Genomic DNA, 25626 nt, shown 5'->3' with positions numbered 1-25626 from the left:
CAAGGTGTGCCCCTGACAAACAAGGTGTGCCCATGACAAACAAGGTGTGCCCATGACAAACAAGGTGTGCCCCTTACAAACAAGATGTGCCCCTTACAAACAAGGTGTGGCCCTTACAAACAAGTGGTACCCCTTACAAACAAGTGGTACCCCTTACAAACAAGTTGTACCCCTGACAAACAAGTTGTACCCCTGACAATCACGTCGTACCCCTTACAAACACGTGCCATTATTGTATATTTTTATAAACACGTGCATGTTTTCTGTATCTTCCTCCGTCCCCCTAATCACGATGACACATGAGGCAGTGTGCTTGTGTCAGTAAAGGAAAACAGACAATGTGACAGGCGTCTCATCAGAGTGACAGACGGCGTCACGACGCTCTGTGCAGGAAGGCCTAAGCGGCCGCTGACGGTTCGCTGTTCCCACGCAAAGCGGTTGTGCGGCACCAGCTGCTGCCATGCTTGGAACTGGTCGGTTGGCTTGCTGGCGTCTTTGGATCTTTAACAGCTTATACGATGGCCTCGCAGGCACGCACACGACATGCCTCCTGGCAGAGACTCGTCAACAGCCCCGGGAAGAATAATTATAGTAAAAGAATTTAAACAGTCCTGATTTGCTTATGTATTTGCTTATGTAGTGATTGGTAAAGTAATTCAATATCACTGTCGATGACAGCGCCCTGCCCATGTTGCATAATGGAATTGTAATTAAAACAAAAATGTATTGATTAATTTATTTTGAGTTTAAATAAATTATCATTATGAACATCATTCTATTGTCCTTTATAAATGTGATGATATTTTTTTTAATAATTCTTGCGACAACAGGGGTGTACAGTAGGGTTGCCGCGGTATACGGTATTACCGGGGTTACCGGTGTTGAGGCCAACACCGTTTACTCGGTGTTGCACAACGGCAACACAGAGTATTATTATTTTTTTTTTTTAGTAATAAAAAACAAATTCAGTAAAAATGAATAATATAATTATAATTAAGAAAATTAAAATGTGTAAAATAGGCCACAGTTCTGCTCTGTGCGGGAGAATTGTCGCGCCGAGAATTGACGTGCTTCCTTACAAGACCGGTAACCATAGCAACGCCGGTAAACAAACCCTGCGGAGCCAAATCCCTACGTGAGCTCCCCGCGCTACGGCCATCCGGAGTCGCACAGAGCTTTTGGCCGTGATATTATGATATATATTATCCTATTATATATAGAACCTTATAAGACGACGAGAATTGGCGCGCTGCCAGCCGCTGTCACCGAGTGTGAGAGGAGAGTTGACGGAGAAGATGGCGGTTGACCTATAGTTTCAAAGTTAATACCGTTTATACCGGTAATACCGGTGTTGACACGAGCATATTACTCTGTGTGAAAATGTCCACACCACGGCAACTCTAGTGTACAGACAACTGCCATTTCTATCCTCCTGAACCTGACCCATGCTGGCTCTGAGGCCAGCTAGACAAGAAGAGTCTGGCGGCCCAGGAATAGCGCCACCGTGGAAAGCCTATTGGCCTTTAAACTCCTTCTCCTGGGCCTTGCCTTAACCAGCCTTATAAACAACACTGGTCAGCCTAACCGGTCACTTGATCGGCAGCCTGCTAACGAATCAAAAAGCAGCCTGCCTCCAGCCTTCGTGCAAGGCGGACAGCTTTGACTCAGAGCTGTGGAACGCCTACTGTTCAACAGTAACAAGGTATGGTGAGGTGCTGCTGTGCTCCTGGGAACTTAGCAGGAAAACAAGGGATTCTGGGAGTTTGAGTTTTATTTCGTCTGTTGCTTACATCCTCAATGGAAAATGAATAAAAACCAACAATCTCTGTACTCACAAGAATCACCAAACAGAAGATGGATGCCTACATTCTGTGCTACCCTTCCATATAACAACAAGTAGTCAGAGCGGGCTCAACCAAAATGGTTGTATTGCGGCCAACAATATCAAAAGTAAGTGCTGTGTGGGTGAAGTCAGCGGCTTTCGGGTCCATTTTTGGTCAGAGTCTGACTGGGTAAGGACCGGGCTTTGTGTGAAGCGGGTCACACACCGGGCGAGCCAAAGAGCATCACGTGGGGTTGCGTTGCGTAGTAGGAAGGGCAACACACATAGGGGGAAGGTTGGGTTTCAGGTCTACGCGTGTTTAATATGATGGATGGTAGTGGCCGTGCTTAAAACATACTGCCAAAAAAGGTGGTTTAGGCACTGTGCAAAGTTCAGTGGAGTTGAACCAATGCTCCCGTCAAGATAAGAGCGCTCGCAGTATTCTGGATGACAGGAGAAGGGAAACAATAGCTGGAGTATATTACCAGCCTGTCATTATTTTATGTCGAGATTTGGCTTGTGAGGAAAGAGATAGAGTCACAGGCGGTTTAAAATAAAGAAAAGACGAGCTCTGCAATACAATTAATTCATTTTACAGTTTACTGCAAGTGAGTTCATATTTTTTTTTAATCGTACGATGTGCCGTACAGATGGCTGGTCCGTGACAAAAGACATGCCAATACGGCCACAGAGCAGCGAATGATGTGCTGCGACCAGATGAAGAGTTGAAGATGTTAGTCTGGAGCCCTGAAATGTCACATTGCTTATATGGACGAGCGCTCTGAGGCAAAGTATGTGGAGGATGAGGAAGGAGAAGACCCAAGGCTTCACCTACTCTGGCTGACGACAACAGAAATGTGATGACCACCTTTGTTTTGGATTCTCCCTGAAGCGAGTTATGGTGCAGAAATCAATCAATAGGGAGTTAAAGTTCATGGCACGGAAGATACACCTTAAGACAGGTCTTTTATGTTTTGTTTTTGATTATACGCAAGACTGAACTTGAGTAGTAGAAGAAAAAAGAAAGAAAAGCTGCTTTAGTATAGATTTATTTTTAAGTAGATTAAAAGCAGTGGTGATTACGACACGCTGGCCCAACCACCATTAGCACACCACCACTGCACTGGTAAATAAAATGTCTCCATTAAACAAGAAAAACATTACAGGACTCAACGCGGTGGCTGTCATTAACAATCACACCCCTATGCTGCCCAAACATTTCCTGCGTCCGTCTCGCCAAGATCGAAGAAAAACAAACAACCCTGATAAATGTGCGGAGAGAGAGCTCAATGTTCTGGGTCTGACGCATCCTGCAAGAATCCCAGGCAGCCAGCTGTGTGGGTGAGGTCCAAGCAGACCGTGCCAAGGCCTCAAGTAGCTTATCCTAGGATCGCTCCCTCCGTACAATAGGGTTCCTCGCACGGAAAGCCCGGTCTAACACGACCACTACACTTAAAAACACAGCGTCTTCCTTAACACTCGCTCCAGCGATTCATTTAAGCACATTGGTGATGAAGGCAGCCCGTGACACACGTTTTACAACCTCCAACACACTCATCTTTTAGCTGCTCTGCCCATAAAACATGAGTCACAGATTGTTAACTCCAGCTTTTCAGGAGAAAATTTCAGAATCTGAACGTTTGAGCTGAACACGATAGGACATCTCCCACAGCCTCAGCGCGTCCAGCAGACGCTAGGCAGGCTTTCATCTCGACGTCCCCGGGGTTCTTACCTCTGCACTGGGCCACAGGTCGTGGATGACGTCCTTGATGCGGTCCACCACCTCCAGCCTCATCTTCTCTTCCTCCGGTCGTGGGGAGATGTACTCGTAGAAGTCCTTGATCTCCTCGTGGAGCCTGCGGAGCACAAAGCATCCAGAGTCAATTTTACCGCAATCATAGACAAAATATCTCTCTTCATGTGGGGTTGAATGCCAAGATATTCCATAAGGGTGGAAGGACTTTAACCAGCAGGAGAAGTGGGAAGTACAGAAGTGAGGCAGAGGTCATAGAACGATCCCCTGTGCGAGACCATGAATAGAGAGCAAATCAGCATCAAAGCTCCCCTCTGAGCGTGAACTCAACCACGGGGCCTTGAGGTCAGGTTCCTACTTCCATTCCTCCCCCCGACGGCAAACGTTACACCAAGACGACAGGAACCGCAATGGACTTCCACTCAAATCTGTCCAACTGTGTGAATACAGATCAAGGCACCACAAAAAACATATAGCCTGTGTAGATTAAACGGGACTAAGGGCCAAGAGAGTTTATTCTCAAATTATGCTGCACATCCCCCAGCTTCAAAAAAATATGACTTGACCTGTGACATGACCTGTTTTGAGTTTGATTCCTCTACTGCACTCATACATTACATTCATTTAACAATGGATATATATCCCCCAAAAGGTGCAAGAATCATTTGAATACAAAATACGTATCAAATAAGCAACTGTCACAACACAGAAGCAAGAGATACAGAAATATTATATCATATTTTTGAATGATATTGACTGGAATCATTTATATAAAAAATATATAAATCAGCCAGGATTATCAGCAGTCCTACACTTGAATATAAAGGAATTCCCATTGAGGGATGAAAGCAACACTATTGCGTATTGAGTTTGGAAGCAGGTGCCAAGATGACCAGAGTTCAACTACAGAGAGCTGGCAGGGCCGCGAGCCCCGTTGCGTATGCTGGTGCATCTTAGGGTTAGGGTTTCTAGTTATAACTGCCGGATGCACTCCAGGGTAACATGGCGTCAGAGAGTTGTACTGAAATAGCCATGGCATCCCTGAAACCGACGCCACCCTTTGACCCGTGTACACATATAATATACAGCACGCATACACAAGGTGAAAGAATAAACACTTGGCTAGGCCGTATTTCCAGTCACTGGAATTTGCAGTCTGAGTGGTGTGTCAAATGGCTGGAGGATATAGATTTTATGTTAAAAGAGAAGATTGGATGCAGGCTCATTGTTCGAATTCCCCCCTCTAGCAGAAGAGAACAGCATGCTTTTCATCTCGTTTCAAATACCTGTTTCAAATGAACAGACACGTGACCAATTGTCAAGTGTCCATTTGTATTTAGTTTTGCCAGGCAGTTTAATCACCACTAATTGCCGCCATGCTGCTTAATGATGACAGACCAAGCAAGGCCCAACTCATCCTTCTGCCAGCTGTGGAACTAATCAATGAGCCCTGGTATATGCGAAGGCCCTTGGGACAGTTAAGCACGCAAGCAATCACATTTGACACACACACACACACACACACACACACACACACACACACACACACACACACACACACACACACACACACACACACACACACACACACACACACACACACACACACACACACACACACACACACACACACACACACACACACACACACCAAATATTGTTTTGAAGTATCTTGTTTCAGGTGAAACCAAGCATCTCATGACTTAAATTCAGCAGTGCCAGATCCTCCATTAGCCATTAACAGATCAGAAGTAGAATAGGTTGAATTGTTCAAAGGAAATAGTCCTCAATAAATCTCCAACCACCATCTGCTGCCCTGAAGCCAGTGCTCAAACCCAGCTCTTCCAAAGGCCGACAGTGTTGCACAATTCTGGATAGGCCGCCGTGAGATTTTAATGCACGTGTACGACTGAAAGAGAGTGTAGACGGTGCGATGTACCCACCTTGGGCAAACAAAAGAAATGGACTTGGTGGTCCGGCAGATTGAGTGAGCTGCCCATACAGTCCCATTAGCAGGGCCATTGTGTGAATTGCAGGCGAAAGCATGCCCACTGCCAGAGCCATGGGTTAGAAGTGAAACATTGGTTTTCCTGGGCCCCAATAATTCTTAGGCAATCGTATGTTTGCCCTCTCAAGGTACAGGGACATAGTTCAGCAACGGAAAACGCCCCCTCATTCACATTGCTAAATGGACGGTTGTAGCAGATAACCGTAGAAAATATCTACCAGGGGTTAAACAGAATTCAGAACGGTTGTTTATTTTAAAAGTTATAAGAATCTGAACATATCGATTGTAATAAAGGTGCCAGTCCTAACCGCTGGTTTAAACTTTTTCTAACAAAACTTCTTAATAACCTACTGGAAAAAGGAACGACCCCTAGCTGACATGTTAGCCTGGGGCCCGGTGCCGTTTAAGGGCCGGATCAACAGGGCAGCAGTTGGACTTGGAGTAGGTTGTCCTGCCCACATAGGCTGACCCCACACCAGCCAGCTCTTTGTATAAATACAGTGGGAATGGGGACGCGTTTGAGAATGTACAAATAGGCTAGTTCAAACTGGCCAGGCACACACACACACACACACAAACGAAAACAACGTGGGCTACGGTCAGTGACCGGCTGACCAGACTGCTCCAATGGGCAGGCCAGTGAGTACGTCTGTCATGGAAAACAAAAAACAGTAATATCCATGTTCTGCCCCAGATAAGCCCAGTCAGATTTCCTGCCATAGGCGGCAATATTAACTATCCCAATAGTTCGGCAATATGTCTGCACTACCGACTCAGAATCTCATTCATACACCTGCGGGATTGCTCCTGGTAAAACTTATTGTTCTGATTTTCCTCTACCCCTCAGAGGTAGTGAAGAAGCCACACACAGAAATCGCAAACACTGGTATGGATTTTTAGAATGATTCCAATGGGTGGTTTCGGCCATGGCCCGGCCAGGAGAATGCAAGCATTGGTGACAATAGGTCTTGGAATGCAGATTGAATTTGAGATTCACATGAGTGGAAGAATTCTAATGCCTAGTCATGAACAGCCAACATCAACATCAAAAATCGTAGGGGTGTGACGAGATTAATCTCAACGATATTACCCGTCGCGTTAAAAATCTGTCTTGCGAGATTTGTAAGCTATCCAAACTTCTATTTGTGGCCTGTAGGGGCAGTAATGCGCCTTTGCTACGTCTAGCCTGCCAGAACCTAACGAAGGAGAAGGAAAAGAAGAAGAGGAGGAGGAGAAGGAGGGGAAGCAGGGGAAGCAGCCATAGGCAGCCAGAATGACGTCGGAAAATACCCGCATTACTGTCGAAGATGCCCCCGCCACTTTTAAATCATTTGTTTGGCAGCATTTTGGGTACCCGGCGGAAATGATGAATGGCAGTAGAGTGACTGATAAGACACGGACAATACCAAGTTGTCAGTCACATACTTGGTCAGACTCTGTTTGCACTATTTGCACTCTGTATTGAAGGAGTAGAACTTTGATTTGGTTTTGCACATAATATTGTTTGCACTTGGAAAAAAAGAGAATTAGTTAATTTAATTTATTTTACTTCAACTTTTATAAATGTTGGTTTTAGTTTTAATTTCATGCATGTAAAGAGTTATAATAAAACATTTGAAAATGCATGTGCAACTCTGTTAAATAAAAGTCTGTTGGTCCAGTCATATATTTTGTCATTGTAGTTTTCTTAAAATCTCGTCTCGTCTCGTTCTCGGGAACCGAATATCGTGCCTCGTCTCGTGAGCCGAGTGTATCGTGACACCGAACCTCAGACAGTGTAGAGTGGACATTTCTACAATATTACTGTGCGTTCACACCAAAAGCTGTAAAGCGTTTTGAGCGATAAACGCCCATTCACTTTCTATTAGACATGAGCGATAAAGCGATTGGAGCGATAAAACGCTTGAGCGATAGCTTTAAAGCTGTAAATGAGAGTTGAAAACAGCTCAACTCTATGCAAATTAGCTAGTAGCGTTTCGGCTGTAAATGACCGCCAGCCAATCGGAATGTAGATGTCTCTCATCGGCGTGGGTGGTCCAAGTAAACATACGCGAGAAAACGCAAGAGTGATATGAGCTGTAAATATTTTGGACAGCGTTGCGTTTTGAGCTTTTTGGCGATTTTGCATCTTTTACAGCTTTTGGTGTGAACGTACAGTTATATATTTAATTAATAATAATTAATAATAATATATTTCTTTCATCAAAATGCAGAGAACGTAACCGTAAATTGCCTTCAATGACAAACATAAATCTACAAAGAAACTGGTTGAGTGTGATAAATGAATACTGGTATCTTTGGTATACGTAGAATAAATGTCTTCAGTCATGCGCCCAAAGGCAATGAAGTGAATGGCACGCCAACTAGAACGAAAATTATGTAATATATGCTGAAATTACAGCATTAAACAGTAATAATTCAGAATTATGTACCATAAACCACAAATCACTTCTGTCACACCCAGGTTGCAGCAACACCTCTAAAAAGCCGACAGCTACAAATACCTTTTTGCCCCCACGATGAAAAAAGATAACGCAATGATTGTGCACGTCATTATATATCATTAAGCCCTAAAGTCCATACAAACAGTTGTGTTGTTGCTGGTGTCTTATTCCCAGGAGAAATTCATGTACGTTTGCGTTGCTTGGCAACAGTACCAGCTTGGATCTCGACAGCTCCAATCACCAGTTGGCCCCTGGGCCGACCAACCAGGCTCCGTCTCAAGACACACGGCCCTCCTCCTCCTCCTCCTGACATCGGCAGAACCACCTGCTACGACCCGCAGAGCAGACTGGATCACAAACGTCAACCGAACGGTGTGCCAGAGTTGGCAGAGACCTGTCACTATGAACAGATATAAATGAATAATTGTATTATTATTATGTTGAGAGAACACTCATGACATTTAAACTATTCTGGGTGAGGCCGATCATTTTGGGACTTTGGGTGTTCGTTTCATGAATGGTGAAGGCCTTTCATGAATGGTCCATCTGCTGGTGGAGCCTAGGCCTGAGGGACGACCCTGGGAGAATAGCGCACATATAAACCAGGGGCCCTCTTTAGAAGGACCCATTCTCGGTAACTAGTTTTACTGGCTCCGTCAACGCTTAACCACCACTTGCACTCTATGTGCAAGTGTTGGTTAATCGTTGATGGAGCCAGTAAAACTAGTCAAACTAAAACACTTGCACTTTATGTGCAAGTGGTGGTGGGGGGGGGGGCTACTCAACAACACGGTCAATGTCCTGTGTATTGGCGCTCCATAAATAAGTTGATTATTATGATGAAAAAAAAAAAAGAGGTGCCTGACGCTTAAATAACACGGGGAACGGTGCGAGAGGCAGACACCGGATGGCAGTTACCTCAGACCGTCTCCCTAGGAATCAGACGGACGCTGTCTAGGTTTCATTTCTAAATAAATAATGGGCCTGAGTTTCGTTTATGATTCGGCGTGGGGAAGGGAGCGAGCCCGGCGGGTACTACTACTGGAGTGCATCAGCGGTGGTTTGCCACGAGGACTGAGAAGGACTGCCGATGAGAGAGAGAGGGAGAGATGGAGAAAGGAAACCATTTCCTGCTGACACTAAAACAGAAGTGCCAAAGTTTGTTATGGCAATAATAATAAAAGTAATTAACTGATACTGTGTCGCACACACTATCGTGACCACTGATTGGAAACAATGTTGTTGTGGATAAGGTTCTCTCAACAGGACTCAAGTCCAAATGTAAAACAAACTAAAAACTATCAGAGCAGATTGTCTATCACTTAGTTTAACTTCTTTCATGAAGCCTTTTATGACCCACATTAGGTTGGAAATCACAACCCAAGTACACAAAGAGGCAAGGCTAGTCTGACCGGAGGTAACACTCAAAACACAGGGAAATTCTCCCCTGCCTTGGTTTCATTTCAGAGTAAAGAGAACTGCCCAGCCCTGGTTCGTACCATGAGGCTTGACAAGCGAGCGGGGCGGAGCTTGCACCGTGTGACAAGAACAACAACAACGAGCAAGCCCCTCCCCCTGCAGGTCTCATTACAGTTCAGCGCATGCTTAGGGCTGGGAACACAGACTCTTGGAGGCTTTATCAGATAATCCACCTGGCATGCAGCATGCAATTGTTGCATAATCATATGTGACTGTGGATAAAGAGACATCATTTATGTTTATCACCCCAAGGTTAAGCACTTAAACTTCATTCCACTGATGAAAAACCCTATAAGGCCGGAGAGGGGTGTGGTGTGGGTCGATGGAGAGCGAACTGCGATTCCACCTGAAGAGCAGGACAGATGGAGGGAAAAGAGGGTTTGTCTCAGCATGAGAGGTGATAAGGAAGAGGGGCTGGTGGAGGTAGAGGAGCAGAACGGGAGCCTGGCTGGGTGTGGTTACTGCTGGAAGGGCCTTCATGTATACACGGGCCATCTGTCGCCGCTAGCTGAGAACCTACTGCTGCATGGTCATGACACACAAACGGGATCACAACATGCAACAAATGTTTGTGGTTTTCTACACTACAATTGTGCCCCAAAAAAACGTTATGCATGCTTCAGGCGCAAGTAGAACTGATTCAATTAATGTTCGTGCGGAAACACAATAACCCATTTATCACCTCGCTACACTAGCAAACTGGTACGCATAAAAATATGACATGCTGTCTGTTTAGCGTTCAGTGAATTAGGAGACAGGATGCAACAGCTCTGCAAACAGCAACACAGAATGCCATAGTTATTGTGTGCCGTCATTTGATATCAGTTGTACACAGCGCTCTAGACAATATGAAGACACACACACACACACACACACACACACACACACACACAGGTGTTGATGTCTGATTCATCAATGTTTAATGAATGATCTGATCTGTGGTTGACCCAAAGGCTCCGGTTACATGGACACTCCGGTACCGATTGCCAGCGACTAGCCTAACCTAGTTCTTCAACAACTAACCGCTGCGACCGGGCCAGAACAACGCGCCCGTCTACTTAAAAAAATACACAAAACTGATGAGGTGTGTTGACCAATGAGTAAGTAAAGTACACAACGTTCCGACAATATGCCATAAAATAGAGAGGGCCATGATCTCTTACCAGTCAGTTTGTGTTTATGGGTTCTATGGTCACTTCCGTTTCATCTACTACAGGCTGGTACGGTTTCTTTCCTTTTTTATGTCATTATGTTAAGGAAACGATAATCCATAATATGAGGATTACCTGTCAATCCCAGAGGGGAGGTTTTACTATAAGCCTTGCATGCCATCATTAAGCTCTGCCATAATTATTTTTATATCTACACTTTGGTTTGTCACTTTTGTTTGCCAATAAATATATATAGAATTAACGATCCCTCAAGAATTCCTGAAAGAGATGAAACACCTATTGTGAAAGCGCTGGGCATAATGAACATTAGCACCCTATTCAAATCAGAAAGGACCCCATTATGGTGACATGTACCGATACAGATCCCTCTTCTTGACAACCCGAGACTTGTTCTTATTAACGACATTAGATGAAGATATCGAGTCGACGATGTCCGAAACGAACTTAACAATTACAAAGCAAACGCCATCCCAGGTCACAACCGATTGGGCGGACATCTGTTCCCCCCCTGTATTATTGTGAGAGGGAAAGGGAAACCATTAAGGCTGACCTCCTGAGAAACAGCTGGGGGACCTCTCAGAGAGGTGTAGAACAAACTGAGGAAACATCTGAGTGCTGTATGATAACTGGTGTGTGAATGTAGCGTGTGGCTTGCTGACCACATCAGAAGGGAGCTCTAGAAGGATTTCCATTGGACAGGAAGAGGAGGAGGGGAGAGGGAGAGCCAACACACATTCCTAACTACACATGGGAAGGCAGATTAGGCAGCTTGCCCACAAGTGCCTTTACAAAAGGGCCCATTTTCACCTACACCACAAAGCCCCGTTCTCAACACCAGCCCTGGGTTCACCACAGAGCCATCCTGAAAAATAGACAAGAGGAACCACAATGAAATAGACCTATCTGATGAGTTAAAAGGGGGATGGGGGGGATGGTAGAAGTGTCAGGGGCATAGTGGATGACAAGAGTGGAGCGGTGGTCCCAGGCATACACCGCACTACATGCTGGGAACAGCGATCGTAACTCAGCAAGAGCTGTGTGAGCCAACGGCACTTAGCAAGAGGGCGGGTAGCCGCGCGTTTCCAGAGCCCACATGTCCCGGTGCTTCCCTGGATGAGGATTGATGCAGCCAGTGACACCGGCTTTTAATAATTCACACCAGGCAGATTGGACCAGTCATGCATACTGCTTGAGAACAGGGAGGTGGAAACGACAGGCAGACACTTGGAAGTCAAAGAGAATGTATGTCAATAAAGAATGCAACCAAACTGGGAGACAGATTTTTTGCCGTGATGGTTAGGAAAGGTCAGACAGCACATAGTTGAAATTTGCAAAGAATTTACTTTCTTGACCTTTTCCGTGAATGAGATACTAACGTCATAGCCTCAACCTTGATTTTGAAAGGAAGGGTTCTTTAATAAAAAATAAGAGAAAGTTTCTTGGATATTCTTGACACTTTCCTCAGAAAATGGCTTGGCCAGCGGATGAAACACATGGCAGTAGGAAATGCTCGGGATTCTCTCGCTCAGTCAGAATGCTGCGTTTGTTTGGCCGGCTTGGCGAAGGGTTGGGCCTAATGGGTGTACTCAGCATGTAACATGTAAACACTACGCCCTTTTCCAGAGAGGGACATCTCTAAACCCTTGCAGAATGTTCCAACACTCTCCAAAGAGTAGGCCGGCCCCATCACAAAAAACAGAGCCCACACCTCGTCAGAGACCCTCAGCATCACCGAGGCAACTTCCAAATACAGAGTTCGCTGAAAACGCGTGTCCTCTCCCACTCCCACCCCTCACTCCACTGGCTGCTATCTTCTAAAATATGTGTCACAGTGACGGTACAAGTTAACAAAACTGACACCATCGCTACGTACGAGTGTGTGGGTTAAGGTCCTCTGCCGTTACACACACACACACACACACACACACACACACACACACACACACACACACACACACACACACACACACACACACACACACACACACACACACACACACACACACACACACACACACACACACACACACACAGAGAGAGAAAAAAGACGGATACATTAGGATGCTAATCACTTTCCACTTTGGCCCAGACCCCGCTGGCTCCGAGCGAACCAAACTCTTGATTCTCCTGTACACGAGAGAGACTGGGACAAAGGAGCAAAAGAGAGGTCGGACTTTGACCGCAGCATGTATGGGGGGACGTTTAGGCATCGGACCATTACGAAACACCGGTACTTTTAAAGCCACATGTTACAGGCATGGCAAAGTTCAGTTTGAGGTTGAACAGTGGAGGAAAGAGCATAGCGAATGTTACAGGAGTAGCGACGAGACATCCAGGCCAATTGGTGTTCAGGTTCTGGAATAAGAAGGACCTAATCACTGAGGAATGTCCTTTTACAAACACTGCCTCCATATTAGTATAAATGAGGATAAGCACAGGACGCCTCAGCTCTGGGCTGGGATTCTTGCCTACACATGTCAGGCAAACACAAACTACACACACCTCAAATACCAAAATAGGTTTTTTTTAAATCCCGCCCCACCCACCTGAGGCCTCCTGCAGCACATATCGGATGCCTATTCATCAGGAAGAGTCTTAGGTCGTCTCAACTTTTGCTTGCAACTAAATCGTTCAGAAAAGGGGACATTGTTGAGATTGTCAATCATTTGCCATGGAGCTCTGCAATAACCCTCCCGAAAAAACGGTCCACTTTCATAGATTTCGTCTAGGAAAGAATTAATCTTAGGTCTATGAGCAATTAACAACATGAAAGGAACATCCTCTACAATATTAACGTTTTTGAACAGGGAATGTAGGGCAGAGTGAGTCATTCTTACAGAGTTTGCTCGATAAGAATGACACTTCACTAGAATGACTTCTCAAACTCTTCAATGTCGTGAGACATTGAAGAGTTTACTTGAGTAATATACCCGTGGCAGTACGTGTTGGAACATTATATGCCCATATTCTCGACCTTAGTATAGCGATGACCGAGGGATCGCGGTTCATTGAATGGTCATTGTGTGAAGGGTTTTCTAGTATGTCGAGTATGGCTTTCTGACTTTGACAGGGCGATGCCCTGAATCCATGGCCAGGAAGTCATGGTGCACCTGCTGCTGTCGCTCATGGTCCAGGTACGACTAAACTTCGGCCTGGCTCATCCAGACCTACATGTCTTAAACATTTAGACACTTTAATACAAAAATGTGGCTTACATGCATAACCTAATAAAGTAAATCCAACATTTTAGTGTCCTGCAAAAAGAATCGCATTAATTTCCAAGTCTCGTACGAATATGTGCCTATCGTCAGGGTAATTTCAATACAGGAACCTGAAAGCGAGGGTGGTGAACTGAAATACTGACTAATTGCCCAGACCTCGGGGTATGAAGGTCAATAAGTTGACAATGTGGTGACACTACTGCGGGACAGAAACAACCCACTACTCTCCTCCATTGACAGAAGACATGGGACGTTGCCCCCCATTATATCCTCAACTCAACAGTGGTGGTTACACGGTCCTAACCACCAGAATAACCGGCTCACACATGTCTTACCCGATGATTCCTTCAGAGTAGTTCCTGTCTTTCCAGGGAGTCCCGGTGTATGCGGTGGACACCGGGGGTGACACCTCCGGGCCGTCCGCGTGCAAAAGGCTGCTATTGAATCCATACGTGCTGGCCTTATTGTCCCTTTTCCTTTTGTTGGTGTGTCCTGCACCCAGAGCGACCCCCCCGGTGCCCGGTTGGCCCGCTCCCCCGACGACACCTGCCCTCCCCGATGCGCGATTATTCTGGTTGTTGTTGGACTCCAGCGGAATAAAGTCCCGCTGTTTCAAGATGTCCCCGTCCTTCATCGGGTGAGACATCCTCGCCTGACTCCCGACCTCCCGGCCGCTGCTGATGCTGCTGCTGGAGGTGACAGTCCCGTGTCTGCCGGTGATGAGCGCGTCGCCCGGCGTCGCCGCCGCCGCGTTAATGTTCGCCTTCAGGCTCGGCGTGGCAGGGGGAGCCGCGGTGTAGTTGCTGTTCACATGCAGGTAGCCCAGGCCTTGTGTTGTCTCCCAGATCTGCATCCACAGGTTGTTGGCGGGTCCACGTTGTTCTGGCTGCAACCAGGCGATCCGCGGATCCATCAAACGGCACTGCGGGCGCACAGCACCCCGAGCGAAGGCTCAGCTCGTGTGAAGCTAGCCAGGTAGCCGGCTAGCCTAGCCTAGCCTAGCTTCGGTCTGATAGCTGAAGGGCTGTGCAGGTCCGTTACGTTACGGAACGCGGTATAACGCGCTCCCTCGGACCTTACGCGGGTCGCCGTGAATTGAGACCGTCCACAGAGAGATGTGACTGAAGGCTGAGCTGTGTGTTTAAAAAAACGAGCTCACGCTTAAACTTCAAATTGTCAGACCGAAGATAGCGTTGCCTACCGAAGCGCTTCTGACCCTTTCCACCGATCACGGGTCCCTTCAATGGCGGAGCACGGAGCCTCAGTACGCAAGCGCGGACCTGGGGTATGAAAGGGGCGGAGACAATGATGTTACGTAAGATAGAAAAAATAAAAAGTGGGGGGGGTTACGTAAGAGCTAGTCATTTCATATTTTCAGAGGCAATCCTACAGGTTGGTAAAGGGTTGACTTCTGATGTAGAGCTTATGATTAGCATCCATTAAAATGTCAAAATGTCAAAATGCCTAACCCATCATCTTATTATGATGCTCAAACTAATCTCAAGTGTGCGATACTTCTGCACTTGCAAAATGTATAAAACAGTGAAGTTCCTGTTATATAAAAGTCACATAATTCGACTCAATGTGTATTTAATATACAGTAGTTTGCCAGCTTTAGGAAAGATAAGTTGAATGGCTTTCTTGCCTTTTGCTGTGTATTAGTGACATCACAAATGGGAGTGTCCACCTTGATGTATGCTGGATTTAATGTATCAGTCTAGCAAGATATCAAATGGACTGTAGCAAATGTTGCTTATTTATACATTATACGTCTAGGTGGATACTCCCACTTGTGATTTCCCTAAAGCACAGGAAATAAAATATAGAGATTTTCAAAGGGTTAGGTGTGTAATGGCTAATCACACCCACACCTGTTGGCATAATATGGGCTCTTTAATGTATGTAGTGTCTTAAAACAGTTTATTCAAGGACTGATTTGATTTTGAAGTGTTACTTTAAATGGTCTACAATTTAAGTGCACATAATATGATTGTAATGGGGGCGATTTTGTCTTACAGGAATTTTGGTTAATCGAATCAGCTTGACATGTCAATTAAATCGTAGGCATTTGCTTAGTGAACAGAGTTCATGTTTTTGCATTTAAATCAATATATCTTATTGCATAGCCTTAATCATATCAAAATCATGATACAAATTCGGATTAGAAGCACTTTTATGTATCTCAAGAAGACCATGTTTTTATTACCTTTGTATATTTTCAAAAACATACTCCCTTAAATGAAAAACAGTAAAACATTAAAATAAATTGTCAAATATTGGGAGAAAATGGAAGAAAATCGTTCCTACAAATATAATAAATAGATCAATTCATCTCTTTGAAATCATCTCTATCTTCTTTATAGATCACATGACTGCTCGTTGATCTCGCCCACATACAGCCAGTCATTCACATGTGCCGGGGTCCAACAGCATATGCCGGGGTCCTGGATCGCTCACTTCTTCATCACCGTCTCCAGGTAGCCGATGAAGCGCCTCAGATTGACTTTGATGTTGTCGAGAACACACAGCTGCTCAGGGCTGTACTTCCCCCGCCCCTCCTTGCGAATCTTTCGGAGGAGAAGCGCAGAGCGTCATCAGATAGCATCACGCATGAAATCAAAACGAAAGCACTTAATGTACGCACTTATTTTATGTTGTACGTCCTTGCACTTAATGTACACATTTAGTGTACGTCCTTACACTTAAATGTAGTATACATAGTTTTGTAGCGTCTTATCCTAGCTATCTTTGTTGCATACAGGGGATAGGTTAACCTAGTGATTTTTAGTGCCTGGCACTGGTTTATATGAACATCCTTACTGTACCGACAGCGATACAATGTTTTCCTTTCTTCTGATAAATATACTGTAAGTCACGTTTGGATAAAAGCATCTGCTAAATTGCCCTTAAACCTAAATGTTACACCCGGCTGAGGGACACCGCGGTGAGAGAACCACCCCACACCTTGGACTTGAAGACAGGCTGCAGAGTCTTCAGAGCCGTCAGCAGCTGGATGTTCCTGGCCGCCTTCTCCGCCTCGTCTCCGTCCGCGAACACGTCGAGGAGGGCGTCCAGGGCCTCGCCGTTCACCACTAGGTTGGCGTCCTTGGAGGCCACTTGCAGCAGGGCGTTCCCGATCATCTGCAACGCGGATCATCACAGTGCTTAAAGGTTGTATCAGCGATGTTGATGTGACGTCACTTCTGTTGGTATTTGAAGCGAGATCACAAACAAACAGAGCCAACTTGCCCCTCCCTTCCGTGTATCCAGTAAAAACTATCATGAACGCAGCGCAGAACCCCATAGTACCCACCCCTTGTCGGTGAAATTGTTTCGGCCTAGAATCGCTGACACCTCGTTTAACGGCGGAAGGGCGGGCGTTTTGACTACGTCTGTTTTTAAGAGCGAGGCGCGGCTGCAGTAGACTGGTACCTGGAGAGTGTCTGCCGTTCCCTTCTCCTTGGCCAGCGTGCTGCCCGTGATGCCCAGGATGGCCAGGGCATTGACCCGCACGCTGACCACGTCGCAGCGCGTAGCCGCCTCGCTCAGGCTCATCAGCTGCTGAGGGCTCATGCACTGGGGAGCAGGGTTGGAAAACATGTCAGCTCAGCTCAGGCAGGCGTGGCAGTGGACATGTCCATACAGGTGACAAGCAATCAGCTCATATTGCAGCTCAACAAACACTGGCTGAATTAAATATGACGGTGGTCGGAGGTTCAACGGCTGCATAATACATGAGACACTTGAGAGGGGAAGCCCCCTGCAATACCTGAGGGATGTTTTTAGATGCAATCGTCTGCAGGAGGGAGCGCATGGCGCTGGTGACAGCCTCCAGGAACTCCTCCTCCTTGGGGATCTCTGGAATAACAAAAACAGAGCAGCGATGGAATGAAGCCTGTATGGGATGCTGTTATAGTACCGGAAAATACAGACCACAATGGGCTTCCAAAATATTCAGGCAGTTGAATTATTGAGTTTTGTTGCCAACTATTTCTAGCCTGCTAAAATTCTCTGTCCATGGCTCTTTTGGGTTTTGATATAAAAATAACACCTTAACTAATAATGCCACTATACTTTGGCATTATTAAATAGTCGCAGTGATTCTGGACAGTGGCACTGCTGCTGCTGGCTTGTATGGCAGAATACTCATGACCATTCAAGACCGACTCGTTCCCCGATGTCATGCAGCGTGTCCCAGCAAGTCCAGGTCCCGAGGTTCTTATGGCCGATTGTAAAGAAGGGCTCACCTGGCGGGCTGAAGACCAGCGAGGACAGGTGCTGGGCCACGCCCTGCAGGGCCTCCGCCCCGCCCAGCGACTCCACGTCCATGGTGGAGAGGACGTTGTGGAGACAGGTCAGCGCCCGGTACTGTACCCGCTGCATCCTGCAGGGAAACACGGCCTCCGTCAGGTCCGCACACATGGGGAATGTAGCGGCTAGGCATTCCAACTTAGACTCAACGTGGGAGATTACACTTGTGATGCACGTAGTTAAAATGATTCAGTTCCACTTCTTGTATATGTCTGATCCTTAATTCTCCCTCTTCGTAAAGACGTTATAATACAAATTGGTACCAGTGACCGGATCTTTAATATCAAAAAGAATCCCTTCCAAGCTCACTCTCTCCCTCTCAGTAACTCTGTGTCAATGCCAAAAACAAACAAACAAACAGACAGGTGAATGCAATCAGACATGACCACCAATATCAGGCACAACCCCCGGTGAACAACGCCAACCACCCAAAGTTCGAGCGCCAAGAGCGGAACACAGGAGACCCACCTAGATGGCTCCCAAAGGGAGGTCATTCACATAGCGCTCCAGAAGGTGGACTGGTCAGTCGGCACACTTTTGCCAAAGCGACTGATTGTGAATTTGGAGTGGAGCTTAAAGATCCCATGGCATGCTCCTTTAATATAGGTATGTAGGGCAGCGGGCAGCGGTGGTGGTGCCTCGCGGCAGCGGGCAGCAGCTGGGGCCCCCCAGCGTTTTCTTTTTAAGGCGGAGCAGAATGCCTAGTGCTTGTTTTAGACCCAACACACTTGCTCGCTACTTGGAGAACATAGGTAGGCTAAGGGAACTCATATTAATGTTAGATAACCTCAGAAAGTGACATTTTCATGCCATGGGACCTTTAAAACAGGCCCGACCCTACCCGAGGATATGGAGAATAGAGAGCCCAGAAGTTGGTGTGTTTGGCGGTGAGCCAAACACACCAACCTCTGCACTGTCCTTGTGGCCATGACCAGCATGCACAGTGAAGTCTGAAACATACACGACTATATTACAGAGTTGCTACTTCTACAATTACTTTTTGATCAGGCATTTCCACGATGGATTCTGCTGGCACACATCCATGGCCTCTTTGCAAGGAAACTGGGTCTTCTTGAGCACCTGGAACATTGAATAAAACCCTCTATTAGAACGTAGCTTAGGCATGTAATGGCCCGTCCCATCGCAATGCCTGCACATTAGCATAACTTTTATTATTATCAATTGGGACTTGTTTATGTAGTCCATAAATCAGATTAGGACATCTTGGAGCATCTTAAACCACGCCTAAACCGTGTCTAATACGCGGTTTGTATTTCAGCGGGCTGTGGTGCAGTGATGGGCGGGTGGTGGACATGCCTTCTCGGGGATGCGGTGGTGTACGAGGGCCGCGTGGACCTCGGCCGACAGGCAGAGCGGGGACATGAGCCCCGACAGCCCGTCACAGAGGGCGTCCGGCCCCGCCTCGCTCTCGTCGCTGCTGGACGCCTCCTCCCACTCGTCGTCCGACGGGTCTGGACACGGACAACAGGGCCCCCATGGGAACACACAACATACCATCAACGCACGTACATCACAGACAACCAGGAACATACCCACAAGACAACATTGCACACACACACACACACACACACACACACACACACACACACACACACACACACACACACACACACACACACACACACACACACACACACACACACACACACACACACACACACACACACACCCCTCAGCCCCAACGCAGACAGGGCAGGGGTCACCAGCGGCGTCGGCACTCACCGTCCGAGCAGCACATGTTGACGATGATCTCCAAAGACGTCTGCTGGGCGGACAGCAGAGCCACTGCATCCCTCAGCTCTCCCTTATCCCTCTGGAGCCCGGAGACAAAAGGGGCCGCGGTTCAGAACCAGCCCGGGAACCACCACTCATCACAAACACCACCGCCCTGATCTCCAGGGGCCACGGTGCTACGTTTCAATAAACTGTTACAATAGAGAGAACCTTGACGAAAGATAAAAGCGACAAGAGGTCATGGAGAGGTTGATGAAGTGTGGGCAATTGTCTTATATTTATCTATATTAGATATATCTATCTATAGATTTATAAAGATCTATATCTACACAAATACACGTCTGTATAGCGTGAGGCAAACAGCGACAGGGTTTTTTTGAACACCACAAGTGTCATCCCTGATGACAGTGCAGTGCCTGACAGGCCTGAGAGCGACAGCTCTGTCTGGCTGAGGTCTGGTCTACTCTGGGAGGGTTGGAGCTGGGGGAGGTTCGCTGGTCTGGATCCCCATGTGAACTCCACCGCTGTGTTCACGCCAAAAGTGGCGTCTTTATTCGACTCGCGTTACTTGGGCGAGGTCGTTCGCACGAGTGATTAAGCATCAAGCGAAATTCACGGGAGAGTTCAAATATTTCCACTCCAGCCAATGACAAATTTGCATCGTTCGCACGAGTAGAATCAAGCAGAAATCGCTTTTAGTGTGAACGCACAGGCAGACCTCCAGCTAAATCAGAGCAAACCCTGCTGATGGGAGTCCGGATGTCACTAGGCGACGAGCCCCATATCACTCCCACAACAAAAGTGCTTCTTCCTGGCATGCATCAAAAGGTCAATCCCCATCCCCCCCCCCCCATCCATGACGTAAGCGCTTACTGTGGGTCAAGGTAAAAGCCCTTTGCTGTTTAAAATTAGACACAGCTTGAAGACACAGCGTGAAACGGTATTCACAGTTGATGCCACTGTGAGTGTCCCATGACTAGGCACGGGCTCGATTCCCCACAGCCTACGACGTTTTATTCCCGACAAATTGTCCTTGCGGCGGCATCTGCCCCCGCGGGCGCGGGTCGTTACCCCGGTCGGCCCCGCGGCACGGCGCCAGGTGTTGAGAGGCGACGCCCCACTCACCGGCAAGAGGTCAGAGAAGTCGGTGTCTTTCACCGCCTTCTTCCCGTTCTTCTTGGGGGGCGCCGCCTCTTCCTCTTCCTCCATCTCCTCCATCTCCAGCAATTTGGAAGCCCCTCCCGCCTGGTCGGCCGACGCCGTTTCCGCGGCGGCGCCGGCAAAGCGGGCCTCCTCCGCCGCCCTCAGCTGGGGCAGCAGCACGCCGGCGTCCAGCGCCAGGCACTGGGCCAGGGTGGCGGCCACGGCGCTGAGCGTCTGGGCCTGGCGGGCGGCCGGCAGGCTGCTCTTCAGGTTCCACATCACCCCTGTGTGGGTCGAGGGGAGAGGGACGGACGGTCACACTCCACTGACCTTCACTAAACACTAACACTAAACAGCTCGCGAGGATGATGGCGAGAAGCGTTTTTGGATTGCGGTTTAAACTTTAAAAAGGTCCAATATTATACACCCTCATGTGGTGTGATTAGTCGCTACAAGCCGTTTAGAAAATCTGCCACTTCTGACATCACAAGTGGGCGTTTCCGCCTAGATGTGTGCTGGAAAGATCAAGTCAACGTCTAGGTGGACATGCCCACTTGTGAAGTCAGAAGAGGCCGATTTTCAAAACGGCTTGTAACTGCTAATCACACTCACACCTGGTGGTATAATAGGTCACCTTTAAAGAAACGCAAGTGGCTTATTCACCTGCGGCCAGCGTCCTCAGGTGGTTGTGGGCCATGCCGGGGGAGGTTGACCCCAGCACCATCTCCAGGCTCGTCAGCACGGCTACGTTCATGCTACACAGCAGCTCCGGATTGTCCTCCGTCACGGTGTGTAAACAGTGGGCTGCGTACACCACAAACAGCGGCGTGCATTAATGCACGACCAATCGCACTGAGGGGAGTGTTTGCCATTAGCACACACATACACACATACACGTCAGTGAGACCTACCGGCAGATATGGCCAGCTCCACATTGTGCGTGTGTGTCTCCAGACACTGGATAATGACGTCCAGAAGGCCGGCCTTGTTGAACACAGACAGCGCCTGGCTGCTGCTCTCGCTGACAACACAATGAACACAGGTCACATGAAAAACACAAGGTGACGATCTCACACCAGACGACGATCTCACACATGGTGAGACTGCTGTTATTTCTCCGTACATCATGAGTGAGGATCAGGGTTACAAACGATGTCAGTTAAAACAACAGCTCAATGAACCAAGGTGCTAACGGCTGCCAATGAATCAGACAATAATTAATGCAGATACCAATGGGGTGATTTTATTGCCCATGCAAACATTTGTCTTACCATAGATTCCACAGTAGATTCACTGACTCGTAGGCCACATCTTGGACTGTGTTTTTCTGATCCGTCATGGACAGCGTGCTGGCCTCGAAACCGGCACAACACTAAAAACCAGAAACAGATCAACCAGTGGAAGCATTCACAAAACCAGTACACGTGTTCACCTGCAAAGTGGCTATATGTGAGGTGTGTTGGTACTAATTGTATCTTGGGTATACATCCAAGTACTGCATAGTCTGGGCTATCAAAAGAAAAACTAAAATCAAGGAGACACATCTTGGAGAACTAACCTTGGAAATGCATTACACAGTATTACACTTAAATTATGACTTGTTGTTTTGCAGTGTTGGTCAAGCCTCACCTCTCTGAGCAGAGATGTCAGGGGCGTCAGAATGTCCTGCTTCACCATGTCCTCGCAGACCTCATGACCGCCACATGCACTGAGATTCCTGCCCCGAGAAGAGACACACACAATGACACATTACTTGAGTAAACAAAACAGTGAGTAAGTGAGAGAGTGAGTATGTGGGTGTGTACAGCATCAGAGGCCTGTGGCTACTGCTTTCTCATTTGTCATCTGTTTTTGTTTTCTAATGCAACAGCTGTTTGATAAATAATAAAATTCTAATGTATGAAATGCCTATTACCGATTTGTCTATTTTATAACAACATTATGGTCAGAGAAAAAAAAAAACACAATGTTCCAATTGAAGAACGATTAAAAAAAAGCAGATTTTTATTTGTTACCATTCAGCTGTTGATATGATAAGAACAAATCCAATATAAGGCTTGATGAAAAAGCTTGCACATTATTGCTCAGATTGACTTGTCAAACCCTATGTTTAAAAATAAACAAACCATATTAATCATGTAATGTATAATAGAGGGCGCTAGGGCGCCACCCCTCCGTGAAATATTCACTTGAATATATCTGCCAACTATCAATCAACTATTATCAATACGAAATAAATCAACGGAAATACATAGTGTTTATCCTAGTTTAATTGTGACACATACTTGTCACTGCCAGCAACCATTTAAATGCGTCTGAACATCAATGATTTGGGGTTGGCTAGTTATTGGTCATTCGAAATGAAGCCCTCCTCCAAGTCAGGGGCGCCGGCCACGTTGAAGTCAATGCAAGCTCGCTAACTTTTTGCTGTCCATCAAGCAGAGACTTTCACGGGAGAGTTCAAAGACGCTTTTCTTTTTTGTTATCATCACATGATTGGACAATTCAGTGAATCAATCAAATAGGCTACCTCCCTCAGCAGCATTCGCGCAACACAACTACATGAAGAGAAGAGGTAGATCGCTAGCAGAGCCCTTTCCACCCTTTTCAGTGGAGGAATTGGACTCCCCAAGCAATGTTATACTTAAAAGGAGCAAGTAAGTTACATATTAATTTAGCCTTCGGCCTGTGGCATATAAACAAAATGAAGCAACTGTCCCATATTTCTAACTGCATTTGAAGTAGACATTGAGACTCACAAAAAACAGACACTATAGGACAGGAACCCCAGACCCCCTATCTATTACTGTGCCCGCCAACATTTTTGATCACCAGCCGCCACTGGGATACACTAGTTCAAGGTCCACCACGATCGAATCAGACTTCACTTCTTCTGTCTGTGTCAAGTCCAAAAAGGGCTGGAGTTTAAGTGCATCAAGCACGGATCCATTATGGTATATTACACAAACCACGGTTGACCATCAGAGGAACTTTTAAGTCCACCTTTCGCTGATTCTACAATCAAAAGGGTATGTCTACTCCGTGTCGTCTGTTATCATCTTATCGAATGAGTGTCTGCATACTGCGTGATGCATTACGACGGCGCTGACCTGAGGGCCCCGGCGGCCGTCTCCCTGACCGCCAGGCTGCAGTCCAGCAGCATGGGCCCCAGGCGCTTCACCACATCCCTCTGGAGGAAGCTGGGGATGGTCTGGCTCTGTTGCACCACCCGGGATATGCTGGCGCAGGCAAATTCACGCACATCGGCACTAGGACTCTGCAGCTTTAATGGAAGATGAAGTATTTGTAAAGAATGTTAATAAAAATGTGAAGGGGAATACTTGCCAAGAGTCAGCATACATTGTGTAGGAGAACATGTATAAAACCAGTTGTGTGAGTGAAACTAAAGTGTGTGTTTATATCTGTGTCTGTGTGTCGTCTGTCTCCGAGTGTGTGTCTGTCTCTGTCTGTGTGGTTAAGTCTGTCTGTCTTTGTGTAAAGCACACAACTGGTAGACATGATCGATAATGACTAATAAATGGTGACAATAACAGCATCCGTAGCTTTGCAACGATCAAAAGTTTGCAAAAGGTGAGCCAACATATAAGCTATGTTAGTTTATGACAACTCATGTCATAGATTTTATGAAAAACAGTGGCAAGATGTCATTGAGCAGAACTAAATCATGGCAGTATAACAGAAACAGGCCTGCATGGGGGTTTATAACGTTGATATTCCTACTTTCTCCAGCAGCTCTGCAGCCGGGCATTCGGCATCAACGTGGTCCTCCTCTTCGTGCTCTTCCTCCACATCCTTCACAGCCCCTACAGGCAGACCTGCAGAGTTGAACTGCGGACGCTTGAATTTGTTATTTTTACTTTTACCCATGTTCGATCGCTGTCAATCACCAGCAGTTCATTCGATGTGGTTCCTTACTAATGGATGTAGTGTCAAAACATCACAGAGGGGTCCGTGGCCATGTGGAAGTCCTCTGCCGGAAACGGGAGGCCGGATTTCGAAACGTCAGTGCGTCGCAAAACCGTCGTGAAAATTAAATGGTTCAGACTCAGAGCATGGTCCCACATCGCCATGGGCTCACGGTGGGTCGGGTCCATGATTTGTGTAGGATGTGTCCTCTTTGCGTAGGGAACTAATGCAAAGTTTTCGAGGCTTTGTTTTTAAGTAAATGATTCAACGTGTGCAACATGTCAGACATGTAGATCGATACCTAGTGATAATGTATTGATTGCATGTTTATAATAATTGCCTTATTTATACCAGGGCCATTTAGAGAGCCAATCTTCTAAACAGCTCCGATATACGTAACTAACAAGTTAGAAAGTAAATTCAAGTGGACTCCACACACCAAATATCAGTCCCCGGTTGGTTTTCGACCTCACAGCGACCTCTTGTGGATGGTTATCCCGATCAAACTTCTCCAGTGGTCACCTTGCACGGCAGGCGTCAAAATGCATCATCTGTGGGGGCTACTCCGCCATTTTGAGAGGACTCAATGGT

At 46.8% G+C, this 25626-nt stretch overlaps 2 protein-coding genes across 2 annotated transcripts in view; both read right to left on the bottom strand.

Annotated features, from left to right (window-relative positions):
* tent4b (terminal nucleotidyltransferase 4B) overlaps positions 1-15164 on the bottom strand; it is a 29013-nt gene extending 13849 nt beyond the window's left edge. Inside the window, exons 1-2 of the mRNA XM_056608070.1 lie at positions 14235-15164; positions 3555-3678 (exon numbers count right to left, since the gene is read on the bottom strand). Coding sequence (XP_056464045.1) covers positions 3555-3678; positions 14235-14812 — 702 coding nt within the window. The 5' untranslated portion in view covers positions 14813-15164. The remainder of the gene's footprint in view (positions 1-3554; positions 3679-14234) is intronic.
* Positions 15165-15613: 449 nt separating this feature from the next.
* On the bottom strand, positions 15614-25322 carry heatr3 (HEAT repeat containing 3). The gene is made up of 15 exons (XM_056607928.1): positions 24850-25322; positions 24219-24391; positions 22738-22825; positions 22380-22480; positions 22020-22129; positions 21772-21912; positions 21091-21392; positions 19954-20044; positions 19528-19682; positions 19208-19290; positions 18147-18283; positions 17669-17757; positions 17332-17475; positions 16864-17040; positions 15614-16466 (listed from the first exon to the last, which is right to left on the bottom strand). Exons 1-15 carry the CDS (start codon positions 24994-24996, stop codon positions 16353-16355), a joined length of 2052 nt encoding a protein of 683 aa, XP_056463903.1. The 5' UTR covers positions 24997-25322; the 3' UTR covers positions 15614-16352.
* Between the last annotated feature and the right edge of the window lie 304 nt (positions 25323-25626).

This window comes from Gadus chalcogrammus, chromosome 14 (assembly GCF_026213295.1).
Source record: "Gadus chalcogrammus isolate NIFS_2021 chromosome 14, NIFS_Gcha_1.0, whole genome shotgun sequence".
Classification (NCBI taxonomy): Eukaryota; Metazoa; Chordata; class Actinopteri; order Gadiformes; family Gadidae; genus Gadus; species Gadus chalcogrammus.
This window is presented reverse-complemented; position numbering and strand designations above follow the sequence as displayed.

Excerpts from the sequence above, each read along its gene's own strand:
- heatr3 (XM_056607928.1), bottom strand. The coding sequence starts at position 24,996 with ATGGGTAAAAGTAAAAATAACAAATTCAAGCGTCCGCAGTTCAACTCT. Across the intron at positions 22,130-22,379 it reads AATCTACTGTGGAATCTATG|CGAGAGCAGCAGCCAGGCGC; the intron begins GTAAGACAAATG and ends TTGTGTTGTCAG. Across the intron at positions 16,467-16,863 it reads AGCCTGTCTTCAAGTCCAAG|ATTCGCAAGGAGGGGCGGGG; the intron begins GTGTGGGGTGGT and ends CTCCTCCGAAAG.